The sequence below is a fragment of the Cervus canadensis genome, chromosome 30 (genome assembly GCF_019320065.1).
Source record: "Cervus canadensis isolate Bull #8, Minnesota chromosome 30, ASM1932006v1, whole genome shotgun sequence".
Taxonomy (NCBI): domain Eukaryota; kingdom Metazoa; phylum Chordata; class Mammalia; order Artiodactyla; family Cervidae; genus Cervus; species Cervus canadensis.
In genome coordinates this window covers 17,893,775-17,907,826 of record NC_057415.1, presented here as the reverse complement: position 1 = coordinate 17,907,826, position 14,052 = coordinate 17,893,775, and the positions used below count along the sequence as shown (strand labels likewise).

General features: G+C 40.2%; 1 protein-coding gene across 1 annotated transcript in view; it reads right to left on the bottom strand.

Moving 5' to 3' along the window:
• FAM120A (family with sequence similarity 120A) overlaps positions 1–14,052 on the bottom strand; it is a 122,381-nt gene that overhangs the window by 85,753 nt on the left and 22,576 nt on the right. Inside the window, exons 2-3 of the mRNA XM_043453807.1 lie at positions 12,016–12,262; positions 8,306–8,388 (exon numbers count right to left, since the gene is read on the bottom strand). Coding sequence (XP_043309742.1) covers positions 8,306–8,388; positions 12,016–12,262 — 330 coding nt within the window. The remainder of the gene's footprint in view (positions 1–8,305; positions 8,389–12,015; positions 12,263–14,052) is intronic.

The window sequence follows — 14,052 nt, the reverse complement described above, 5'->3', positions numbered from 1 at the left end:
ATTTTGATGACAGTTTCGATTTCCTTGCTTGTGATGGGTCTGTTAAGATCTTCTATTTCTTCCTGGTTCAGTTTTGGAAAGTTATACTTTTCTAAGAATTTGTCCATTTCATCCAAGTTGTCCATTTTATTGGCATAGAGCTGCTGGTAGTAGTCTCTTATGATCCTTTGGTTCTGTTCATGTTGTCTGTTGTGATCTCTCCATTTTCATTTCTAATTTTGTTATTTGGTTCTTCTCTCTTTGTTTCTTAATGAGTCTTGCTAATGGTTTGTCAATTTTGTTTATTTTTTCAAAAAACCAGCTTTTAGCTTTGTTGATTTTTGCTATGGTCTCTTTAGTTTCTTTTCCATTTATTTCTGCCCTGATTTTTAAGATTTCTTTCCTTCTGCTAACCCTGGGGTTCTTCAATTTTCTCCTCTCTAATGCTTTAGGTGTGAGTTAGGTTATTTATTTGGTTTTTTTCTTTTCTTGATTAAGCCTGTTGCTATCGAACCTTCCCCTTTAGCAACTGCTTTACAGTGTTCCATAGGTTTGGGTTGTTGTGTTTTCATTTTCATTCATTTTATACATATTTTGATTTCTTTTTTGATTTCTTCTATGATTTGTATGGTTATTCAGAAGTGTGTTATTTAGCCTCCTATGTTTGAAGTTTTTTAACAATGTTTTTCCTGTAATTGAGATCTAATCTTACTGCACTGTGGTCAGAAAAGATGACTGGAATGATTTCCATTTTTTTGAATTTTCCAAGACTAGATTTATGGCCCAGGATGTGATCTATTCTGGAGAAGGTTCCGTGTGCACTTGAGAAAAAGGTGAAGTTGATTGTTTTGGGGTGAAATGTCCTATAGATATCAATCAGGTCTAGCTGGTCCATTGTGTCATTTAAGGTTTGTGTTTCCTTGTTAATTTTCTGTTTAGTTGATCTATCCATGGTTGTGAGTGGGGTATTAAAGTCTCCACTATTATTGTGTTACTATTAATTTCCTCTTTCATACTCGTTAGTGTTTCCCTTACATATTGTGGTGTCCTATTGGGGGTGTGGGGTGCATATATATTTAATTGTTATATTTCTTCTTTGTTGATCTTGATCATTAGTAGTGTCCTTCTTGTCTCTTTTCCACATCTTTTATTTGAAAGTCTTTTTTATCTGATATGAGTATTGCGACTCCTGCTTTCTTTTGGTCTCCGTTTGCATGAAATATTTTTTTCCAGCCCTTCACTTTTAGTCTGTATGTGTCTCTTGTTTTGAGGTGGGTCTCTTGTAGACAGCATATATAGGGGTCTTGTTTTTGTATCCATTCAGCCAATCTTTGTCTTTTGGTTGGGGCATTCAACCCATTTACATTTAGGGTAATTATTGATAGGTGTGGTCCCGTTGCCATTTACTTTGTTGTTTTGGGTTCACGTTTATACAACCTTTCTGTATTTCCTGTCTAGAGAAGATCCTTTAGCATTTGTTGAAGAGCTGGTTTGGTGGTGCTGAATTCTCTCAGCTTTTGCTTATCTGTAAAGCTTTTGAATTCTCCTTCATATCTGAATGAGATCCTTGCTGGATACAGTAATCTAGGTTGTAGGGTTATTCTCTTTCATTACTTTCAGGACGTCCTGCCATTCCCTTCTGGCCTGGAGGGTTTCTATTGATAGATCAGCTGTTATCCTTATGGGAATCCTTTGTGTGTTATTTGTTGTTTCTCCCTAGCTGCTTTTAATATTTGTTCTTTGTGTTTGATCTTTGTTAATTTGATTAATATGTGTCTTGGGGTGTTTTGCCTTGGGTTTATCCTGTTTGGGACTCTCTGGGTTTCTTGGATTTGGGTGGCTATTTCCTTCCCCATTTTAGGGAAGTTTTCAGCTATTATCTCCTCGAGTATTTTCTCATGGCCTTTCTTTTTGTCTTCTTCTTCTGGACCTCCTATGATTCGAATGTTGGCGTGGTTTCCAGTGTCCAGAGTCCTGAGGTGTCCCATTTCTTTTGACCTTTTTTCTTTTTTCCTCTCTGCTTCTTTATTTCCACCATTTTATCTTCTACTCAACTTCCTAATCTTCTGCTCGGCGGTTATTCTACTCTTGGTTTCCCTCCAAGTGTTTTTGATCTCATCTTGCACTTATTCATTTTTTAATTGACTCTTTTTTATTTCTTCTAGGTCTTTTAAACAGTTCTTGAATCTTTCAATCTTTGTTTTCAGGCTATTTAATCTGTAACTCCATTTTCGTTTTCAAGATTTTGGATATGTTTTATTATATTAATTCTAAATTCTATTTCCAGGTAAGATTCCTATCTCCTCCTCTTTTGTTTGACTTGGTGGGCATTTTTCATGTTCCTTTACTGTTGGGTATTTTCTTTGCTTTTCATCTTGTTCTAGATTGCTTGTATTGGAGTGGGCCTTTCTGTTTCTGGAGGTCTGTGTTCCTTTTATTGGTGGAGGATTAACCATGGGTGGGGTTAGACGAATTGGCTTGTCAAGATTTCCTGGTTTAGGGGAGCTGCGTTCAGTGTTCTGGTGCGTGGAACTTGATTTCTTCTCTTTGGAGAGCAATGGATGCCCAGTAATGATTTTGAGATGGGTCTATGTGTTAGGTGTGTCTGGGCAGCTGTTGTTGAATGTTCAGGCTATGTTTCCTTGCGTTGCTGGAGAATTTGCGTGGTATGTTTGCTTCTAAAAATTATTGCTTTGGGTGGTGGTTGGTTTCAGTGTAGGTATGGAGGCTTTTGGACAGTCACTTATTACTTAAAGTTCCATGTAGTCAGGAGTTTTCTGGTGTTCTCAGGTTTTGGGCTTAAGTCTCCTGCCTGTGGATTTCAGTTTTATTCTTTCAGTAGTCTCAGGACTTCTCCAACTATACAGCACTGATAAGAAAACTTCTAGGTTAATGGCAAAAAGATTCTCCCCTGTTAGGGACACCCAGAGAGGTTCACAGAGTTACATGAAGAAGAGGAGAGGGAGGAGGGAGATAGAGATGAGCAGGAGGAGAAAAGGGGGACTCAAGAGGAGAGAGAGATCTACCGCAGCTGTTCCTGTTCCCAGAGTGTTTCTCCGTAGCCCACGTCACCCTACAAGGATTCACAGAATCTGATTGAAGAGAAAGGGGGAAAGGAGAAATAGAGGTGTTCTGAGGTAGAAACAGAGAGCAGATTGGAGAGAATAATCTTCGGTTTTATAAAATAGGGCCTTCTCTTCTGTTTTTTTTTTTTGGTAAGGTTATTAGTGTATTGAAGAATGAAAAAGAAAAAAATTTTTTTTCCACTAAATAAAAAAATCGTAAAAGTCTGTGGAAATGAAAGTTAAGGAGTAATGGGGGAGTAATAGGGGATTTTAAAGGAAAATAAAAGAGAAGAAAGAAAAAAGGAAAAAAAGAAAAAAAAGAAAAAAAATTTTAAAAAAAAAGAGAAAAAAGTAAAATTATATCTAGGAGTTTCTCTGGAGCTGTTGCGGTCAGTGTGGGTTCGGCTCAGTTTCAGATAGCTCCTCGTTCCAGCTTACGCTCCTCGATATCTACAGGCCCCTCCGGTGTAGTCAGCGTTTCCTAGAGGGATTTTAATCTGTTGCACCAGTCCCTTCTGAAGCGGTTCCCTTTGTTTATTTGGCTTCTGTTTGCCGTCTCTTCAGAGCCTCATTTCCGCCCTGACACAGGCGGGCGGAGGTGGACTCTTATTCAGGTAGCTAGTTCCGTCGCTCTGCGGCGCAGTGAGGGGCTTGCGCTATGGGGACGGGCTGGCGCTGCGGGGGACGGGCTGGCGCTGCCGGGAGGGGCTGACGCTGCTTTCTCCGTCTGTGCTGCTCAGGCTCCCGGCTGTTCTATATGGAGCGCGCCCCGCGCTGCGCGAGGTTCCAGCCCTCGGGTGTTCCACAAAAGCGCGGAAGGAAAAGCTGCGCCTGCTCTCTGTGCCTTCCCCGTCAGAGCGGTCCAGGCAGCCAGGGGCTTGGTGGGCGCACTCTACCCAGGTGTGGCGCGCCCCCTCCCTTCCGCGGACCCAGACTCAGTTTCCGCTGGCGCCAGTCGGGTGCGTGCGCCTTCTGCCCTCCGCGTCCCCAGCCCCAGTCCCCGCCCGCGCCGGTCGGGTGCCTGCGCCCTGTGTCTCGCCGCGACCTTCCCCTCCCCCCTGCCTCCTGCCTCCGGCGGGGCTGGGCCGGTCCGCAGCCTGCGAGCTCCTCTCTGGACCCTCTCGGTCTCTTTGTTCTGCGAACGGCCGGCAGTGTGTTCGGGCGGTTAATTTACTCTCTCTCTTTTGGTCTCCCACAGTTCAAGTTGGAAACTCACAGAAGTTCCCTCCGATTGTCCTCAGGGCACTCGGGCCGGACCCTACCCCAAGCAATGCCACCTAAGAGCTCCCGGGACGGATCTCCGTCCTTAGCTCTTTTGTCTCACTTTTTATCTTTTATATTTTGTCCTACCTCCTTTCGAAGACAATGGGCTGCTTTTCTGGGCGCCTGATGACCTCAGCTAGCCATCCGAAGTTGTTTTGCGAAGTTTGCTCTGCGTTCAGTTATTCTTTTGATGAATTTGTGGGAGAGAAAGTGGTCTCCCCGTCCTACTCCTCCGCCATCTTGGCTCCTCCCCCATGATAAAGTTTTATAATCAACAACTAACCAAATTTTCAAAAGATGTAGTTAGTTTTATTACTGGGAAGAAGAAGCAACTAAAAAAGCAGATGGGTACAGACAATTCTAAACAGTAGTAAGGTTCATGAGAAAAAAAAACCATATTGAATATCCCACAGTCTAGTTACACAGAGTCAGGTCAGAAAGAGAAAAACAAATATCATACATTAATGCATATATATGAAATCTAGAAAAACGGTACTGATGAACCTATCTGCAAGGCAAAAACAGACACACAGACATAGAGAACACACAGGTGGACACAGTGGGGGGAGGAAAGAGCAAGAGGAATTGAGAGTAGCCCTGAAACAAATACATTACCATACGTAAAACAGACAGTGGGAAGTTGCTGCGCGATACAGGGGGCTCAGCAATGTGCTCTGTGACAACCGAGAGGGATGGGATGGGATGGGGCAGGGGGGTGAGTAGGAGGTTTGAGAGGGAGAGGACATACGTATGCTTATGCCTGCTTCATGTTTTTGTATGGCAGAAGCTGACACAACATTATAAAGCAATACTCCACTTAAAAAGACAAAAAAAATCCCAGTCTTTGTTAAAATGATACTACACAGAGAAACTATGTATTAAGATCAAAACATAACAGTTTTGCAATTTTTTAACTCAAAGCCAGACGTTTTACTTTTCATAATGTGACTTTAAAAAATCCTACAACTTATCAAGTCATTGAAAAATTATGCTGGACTGCTTCGCTATTATGCCATAAAAATACCTAGCTAATATTTAAAATATGCATGTTGATAATGAAAAAAATTTGATTTTTTAAAAAATCCACAAGTGGATAGGAATCTGCTGCCAATGCAGGGGACATGGGTTTGATCCCTGGTCCAGGAAGATTCCACGTGCCCAAAGGCAACAAAGCCCACAAGCTTCAACTACTGACCCTGTGTCCCACAACAAGAGAAGCTACTGCAGTGAGAAGCCTGCGCACCACAACGAAGAATAGCTCCCGCGCACCACAACTAGAGAAAGCCTGTGCACAGCAACGAAGACCCAACGCAACCAAAAATATACAAATAATTTTAAAACACACACACACACACACACACACACAATCCTACAAACAACTTTGAGAGAAAACAGAAAAATGTCAATGTGGACTTATATTAAATGACATTAATTTAGTTGATGTGATAATAGTAATATAATTAAGAAATTATCCTTCTTTTTAGGTGGTGGTGTTGATATAAACCAAGGGATTCACAGATGGCTCAGGGCTAAAGAACCTGCCTGACAATTCAGAAGATGCTAGTTCAATCCTTGGGTCAGGAAGATCCCCTGGAGTAAGAAATGGCAACTCAGTCCAGTATTGTTGTCTGGAAAATTTCATGGACAGAGGCGCCTAGCAGGCTACAGTCCACAGGGTCACAAATAGTTAGATACGACGGAGCAGTAGCAGCAGCAGATGTAAACCAAAGTTTTCACAGGTGAAGTGTTATGATGTCTGCAACTTACTTCCCAATAGTTGAGTTAAAAAACACACAGATACAAATATACTTTACAGCAAACTGTTAACAACAGGTGAACCAAGGTGATGGATATATGAATAGATATTTTCTATTTCAACTTTTTATATATTTTTATTTTTATTAACAAACTATTAGGAAAAATACATGATAATGATGCTTGTGACCTATCAGTGGACTGAGTTAGTTTTCCAATAATTCTTCAAACTGTTCCTTACTTCTAACCTCTGACACACGAGATAAGGCGAGCTCAATTTAAACATATGTATACAGTTTGGCCAAGCTACATAGCATATTAAAAAGCAGAGACATTACCTTGCCAACAAAGGTCCATCTGGTCAAGGCTATGGTTTTTCCAGTGGTCATGTATGGATGTGAGAGTTGGACTGTGAAGAAAGCTGAGCACCGAAAAATTGATGCTTTTGAACTATGGTGTTGGAGAAGACTCTTGAGAGTCCCTTGGACTGCAAGGAGATCCAACCAGTCCATCCTAAAGGAGATCAGTCCTGGGTGTTCCTTGGAAGGACTGATGCTGAGGCTGAAACTCCAATACTTTGGCCACCTCATGCGAAGAGTTGACTCGTTGGAAAAGACCCTGATGCCGGGAGGGATTGGGGGCAGGAGGAGAAGGGGGCAACAGAGGATGAGATGGCTGGATGGCATCACCGACTCGATGGGCATGAGTTTGAATAAACTCCAGGAGTTTGTGATGGACAGGGAGGCCTGGCGTGCTGCGATTCATGGGGTCGCAGAGAGTCGGACACGACTGAACTGAACTGAACTGAACTGAACTGACCTGACTGATACAGTTTGGGGATCCTGGGAGCCTCTCACTCACCCCTGCTACTCAAAACAATACAAACCCTGTAAAAAACGAGCTTTCATTTTGTCTCAACTTATAAAAGCATACTGTTTAATAAGCTAATGAGCATAATACTTCTGAGTCTACCTGATTTCAGACTGTACGTTTCCCATTCTGCGAGTCATTAATGGTATCACCAGGAGCTTGGAATCAAGCTTAAAAATTGTAGTACTTTGTAAATGAAAACACACATGAAGAACTCTCTGGCCAATAGCAAATAGAGAGCTGTTTTCCTTCAGGGGGGAAAAAAAAGGCAAAAGAAAACAAGTAATCTCAAACAAAAGGAGAAAAACTGATCTTCCAACAGAAGCTGAAAAGCCCCATACCAAGAACTGTTAGGATAAAAAGGAAAACATCAGGGCCCATCAATAAGAAATGGAAAAAAAAGGGTTCTAGGCACCAAGGAACAAGATGAAAGAGGCAGGAGAGGAATGCCACCTGAACTTCCAAGTATCACAAAAGCTTGCTGTAAGCTAAACACTGAAAAATCCTATTTGGAGGACAATTCTGACAATAGGAAAACGTGCGTTCAGAAACCACTCCATGCAACCTCCCCGTTACCACAAGGAACTGAGGCCCGGGCTGCAGGCCAGTCTAGGTTCAGAATCCCCAACTCCCTATCTAGTCAGTGGCATCTATGCCCACAACACTGACAGCAGACAACACCACACCAATTTACCCAGCAAAGGGAATTCGGAGAATCACAGGAAGCCACGCACAACTACAAGTTCCCTAGTGACTCATACCATTCCACTACGACACTCACATCAAACTGTAAACCTTCCCACTTCAGAAAATCAAAGTTAAGTACATCTTCTTGGATGTTCATTACTTTCAAACAGGAAGGGGAGAAAAATAAGAAAATAAATATTAATGGAACAGTACAAATAGACCATTTTTCTAGTGAATTTGGGTCTCCTTGATCACTCAAAAAGCATTAAAACTATAGATTTTTACAATATTAGAAAATCAGTAAGAAAATTATGAAATTCAAACTCTGCTAAGATATTGATCCATAACAGAAGGTGATATTATCTACTGAAAAAATAATATTTGTAAGAAAATAAAATTAATACATAAAAACTTTAGCTAAAAAATTTACACCTATCTAGGTACATGACATGAAGAATTCATCTGAGGGAATTTTAAACAACATTTGTATATATTTCCCTAAAATATGGGTGCTGGGAACAATATAAGGTAGGTTTTTTTTTTAAGGCAGCACAGATTCTGAAGTTAAGGGGAAGCATGATATTGCTAATTTTGAGGTATATTTCCTTCTACAATAAAGAAACACTACTTAGATTATGAAAGGAAAAGGAAAAGCAACAAATGTTGGAAATAAAATGAATCTGTACCTTAAGTGAAGCTAGTGGATGTTCTGGACCAAGTAAACTCCAATGAAAGGAAGCCAGATCTTCATCAGGTAGAATGTGATTTCCTGGAATACAAACAGGGATACCACAAAAGCCATTACTGACATGGGGGAAACTTAATATCATTGCATGTTATAATCTGTAGATTATCTTTGTTAGTTTTAAGACTTTGCAATATGACTCCTTAGGACCACCTTGTTTAATACACCACATAAAACTTCCACACAGACATTGAGAATATTTCTTCATCTTTTAACACAAAACATACAGCAGGCCAACTTCTTGAAGCTGCTTCAAGTACATTTCCATTATAGGCTTAACAGCATTCAAACTGAATAAACTGTATAAAAACCTAAGTAACTCCCCAGCACAGTATTAAGGCCAGTCTGATAATGACAGATGCCAAATACCAATCTGATACAAGTTTTCATGTGTTTATGAGAGACTATGGCTCAAACTACATTCTGTGAAGTAGGTTCGACACCAGATGCAGAATCTACACAGTTATAAAACCTAAGGTTAAGTGACAATGCTTGCAGTTTGTGACATGGATCAACACCCTCCTCCTTAAATTTCTAGCACCACCCAAAAAATAGATGTACAAAGCACAGACTACACTACCACCAAGAAGTGTCAATCAGCTCTTTGCACTATCACCAGGGCCGTGTCACAAGTAAGAACTACATTCAGATGAGAAACTACATTTTTGGGGTGAACATTCTCCCTTCATTATAATGCTTGGATGCCTGATACACTAACATATTTGCTAGTTGTTTTGATACAATTTAAAAGCAATGACTTCCTAAATAATTCTGTGAATTGTATATTATGATTTAGTCACCTCCACACTAAGCAGATGCATTACTGAGCTGCTAACAAAAGGTAAAACAAAGTGAGTGCATCTCAGCATTGCTAATCATAATACTCTAAACACAGGCACATGATACAGGTGTACCAAACTGTCATGATATTCACAAGCGCAGAGCTAGGTCCAAAGTGTCCAGTTATTGAGTTCTGTATTACTTTCCTCTGCTCATAGATACTGCAGAACTTTACTGTGAAGTATAAAGTATCTGAGATTTGTTTTTGAAGCTACTATCTGAAAAAATATTAAGCCAATTCCAACACCAAATATAGTCTGTTAAAACTTGGGCCAAATACTTAAATGAGTATTCACTCATTTTCACTCAACTTTTCTAAAAGAAAACATCTTATATTGCTATGCTTTCTATTACAAAAAGGAGAAATTATACTTTCTATTTAAAAAAAAGGAAAATAATATTTCTCATTTGAGGACACTCAAATTTTCACAAAAATCTAAACTAAAATGCTCTAAAAATGTTCACCCAGGGACTTCCCTGGCGGTCCAGTGGTTAAGACTTTGCCTTCCAATGCAGGGGGTGAGGGTTCGATCTCTGGCAGGGAGTTAAGATCCCACATGCTTTGGGGCCAAAAAACTAAAACATAAAACGGAAGCAATCTTGTAACAGATTCAATAAAGACTTTAAAAAAAAAAAAAAAAATGTTCACCCAATTAAGAGTTTATAATTTGCCTAATTTTTTTGAAGAAATTTCAAGCCTTAAATTATTACTAAATTATTCACAATGTTATTATTTTTCATTTCTTTTAATATTTCATAAACTATTAGTTGGTATTATCTCCCAAGAAATTTATTCAATGTTTCTTAAATATCATAAACAAATATCCTTCCCAGGGTAGCTAAGGTACCCATATTCTACAAGTATACAATATTCCCATTCATTTAAAGTCAATTAACATGCCCAAGTCAATGGGTGTAACATTTAAATAAATATGAAACTTTTCATGTGTCCATCCACTTCATCACTTTTTAACATTTGAGGAAATATCCTTTTATATTTTAATATCTGAAAATATAAAAGTACTATATGCATTTAGAAATTAGGTTTTAATCCTCTGAATCCCAACTCACAGGAGTTCACTAAGAAAATGGACAGAAAATAGCCAAGTACTAACTTAAAAACATGTATTTGAGATTGGAACCAAATAAAGACAACTTGTAAAATCAAAAATATTTTTTATTAATTTGTAGTTACACAATTTGAAATGTTATCACCAAATAACATATGAAAAATTATGGCTCCCTCACTATAATTTCTAGTTGTATAAAACTCTTTTGGAATGCTTATTGAAAAATCTGCTAATTAGAAAAATCTGCTAATTAGGAATTTCTAAAAGAGCCCACAATAGGGGGTCTAAAAGACCCCCTCGTAAGCACAACCAGAACCTGTTGCTAAGCACTGCAGAATAAAAACTGAGAGAGTACAGTAAGATCTCACTTTTTCTTAAAAGCACACATCTCTCAACGAGGGCCTGAGTATCCCAAACAGCTCTCAATCTCATCACTGAAGTTCTTGGGTTTTACTCACAGGAGAGACAGAGAGAGAAGTCGCTCAGTGGTGTCTGACTCTTTGTGACCCCATGGACTGTAGCTGACCAGGCTCCTCTGTCCATGGGATTTTCCAGTGGGAAAATGGACAGAGGAGCCTGCACAGTAAGGGTCTTGCTCAGAACACATTTACTTATACTGTGGACACAATTGTTACAAACTCTCAGCAAACTAGAGCCAGATACTCAAGTAGCTAAGAGACATGCACATTCCAAGCACAAGAAAGGGAAACTGACAGAAAAGATAGAAATAACTACAAACTACAGACATAAAGTGATAAATAAATGGATTACCTATTACCAAGTTACTTTGAAGAGAAAAATTTATGTGAGAGTTGGACTATAAACAAAGTTGAACACTGAAGAATCAATGCTTTCGAACTGTGGTGTTGGAGAAGGCTCTTGAGAGTCCCTTGGACTGCAAGGAGATCCAACCAGTCCCTCCTAAACGGGATCAGTCCTGGATGTTCATTGGAAGGGCTGACCTGACGTTGAAGCTGAAACTCTAATACTTTGGCTACCTCATACGAAGAGCTGACTCATTGGAAAAGACCCTGATGCTGGGAAAGACTGAGGGCAGGAGGAGAAGGGGATGACAGAGGATGAGATGGTTGGATGGCATCATCGACTCAATGGACATGGGTTTGGGTGGACTCCATGAGTTGGTGATGGACAGGGAGGCCTGGTGTGCTGCATGGGGTCGCAAAGAATCAGACACGACTGAACGACTGAACTGAAACTGAAAACAAGATTTCATCCTTTTAAGATATTCAGCATAAACAATTCCTCCAAGGGAGTTTTTAAAGATATCTATACATTTACTTAAGATGCCGGCTTTGGAAACAAAGGTAGGATAGTTTATTTCTATTGTTTTCCTTTTAAAGTAGTGAGAATCCTGAAAAAGTGGGGAACACAGAACAGTGCTAACTTCACAGCAAATTCTCTTCTGTAATTTGTGTCAAAGGTTTAAATGTTTTTCACGGTGAGAATGTATTAGCATTTGTGATTTTTAAATGTTATTTCCCCCAAAATTTAAGAGCATTTTTTCCCCAAAATTAGTGTATTGGCCTAGATAAAACAATACATAAACAAACACTTAAGAACAAAAGAAGCACATTAACAGCAAAAAATAATGAGTAAAGAATATTACTGAAAAGGAACCCATTCCCTGGTTTTTTTAAATTTAAGACACAATCCAAAATATTATGTTCCTGATACACAGAACTTTTTCACAAAATGAGAGAGCTTTAACACTGCCACTTACCTAAGAGAGCGGCAAAGATAGGGAAGCGGTTTGGGTTCAGGTCCAGCTGCTTGGCAACCTCATGCATCAGGTATTGGCTCGTGGTGAGACTCTTCCCATTCCGGCTCAGTTTTAGGGCGTGGGCACTGAAGTAGTAGGGGATGTTGCACAGTGCATAATCAGAGTCGTATGCAACCAAGCCATGGAAGCCGTTTTCTCTGCAGAAACCGATCACTTCTTGATGATGGTCCTCGATGCTCTGTGCAACCTGTGCAAGTAAGAAGAGCACTTCATCAGAGGCCAGTACCACTGCAGCATGTGCTCAACATGCAGACATATTTGTACAGAATCTGCAATTGCCAGATATGGACGATATGCGAGAGAGCCAAATAGTCAAAACTGCCATAATAAAGCATGAGGCACATTGCCCAAAGAAGAATTTCAGTGAGAAATATCTCCGGTCACTAACTTATGATCCCAACCATACTGCAGATTAATTTTCAATTCTTATCAAATTCAAAGATCACCCTATTTAAAAAATACACACCACCAGGTGGCCCCTGTGACAGTATTTTGAAGGAAGGGGCGGGGGGAGAAGGGGAAGACAGAGCAGGAAAATGACGTGAAAAGGAAGGAGATAAAGGAAGAAGCCAGCCACTTTCAGTGAAACCAAAATAATTTCTTCAAAGACCATAGCAAATAGGTGAAATAATCGGAAGGATTTTCTAAACAAAAATAAAAGCCAAGTATTATCCACCACCTATCTGTCCACTAGTTAATACAGATCCCGAAGCACTGAGTGTATGGGATAATAAGAATGAACATGTGTTCAGTTCAGTTCAGTCGTGTCTGACTCTTCGCTTCTCCATTGACTACAGCACGCCAGGCTTCCCTGTCCATCATCAACTCCCAGAGCTTGCTTAAACTTGTGTCCATCGAGTCAGTGATGCCATCCAACCATCTCATCCTCTGTCGACCCCTTCTCCTCCTGCCTTCAATCTTTCCCAGCATCAGGGTCTTTTCCAATGAGTCAGTTCTTCCCATCAGGTGGCCAAAGTACTGGAGCTTCAGCTTCAGCATCAGTCCTTCCAATGAATATTCAGGACTGATTTCCTTTAGGACTGACTTGTTTGATCTCCTTGCAGTCCAAGGGACTCTCAAGAGTCTCCTCCAACACCACAGTTCAAAAGCATCAATTCTTCAGCGCTCAGCTTTCCTTATGGTCCAATTCTCACATTTCTGTCGACAAAGGTCTGTCTAGTCAAAGCTATGGTTTTTCCAGTATGTATGGATGTGAGAGTACAGAAAACTATAATTAAAAAAATTCTAAAATTAGGTCAGCTGCATCTAGAAATGATAATCTTCAAGTCCATGCTCTCTACATCAAATCACTTTATTATGTAGAATTTTATATTTACAGCAATGTCTTAAGGCATTTTAAAAATCACCAGTGATTCCTGTTTTCCAGACATCTTTAACATTAAGCCTGCATAATCTCCTAAGAGGTTTCTGAAATGAAAAGAGACTGTAAGTTACCATTTCCTTGCTCCACTCCCCTCACAGGAGATCAAAAAAGGCAGCATGGCTGCTTGCTTCACAGAATCAGATATCCTGTAAAGGAGATTGTTGTTACATAGTTGCTAAATCACATCTGACTCTTTTTGACCCCATGGAGGATAGCATCCCAGGTTTCTCTGTCCATGGGATTTCCCAGGCAAGAATACTGGAGTGTGTAGCCATTCCCTGCTCCAGGGACTCTTCCCGACCCAGGGATCGAAACTGTGTCTCCTCCTTTGGCAGGCAGATTCTTTACCACTGAGCCACCAGATGGAGCAGAATTAAAGGTATGAGTTGAGTCAGTGTATAATGTATGTTTTGCAAGAGTTTACTAACCTATTCTGGGAAACTGAGGCTAAGAGCAGTTCAGAACCTAGCTCTACCCAGCTCTAGGATGAGAGCAGTCCAGAGGCACCCTCCCTGAGCACCCTGTGTCTACATGCCTCACAGCATATTACCTCATTACCCTCACAATAACCTGCAAGGGGAAAGGAGCCAGCC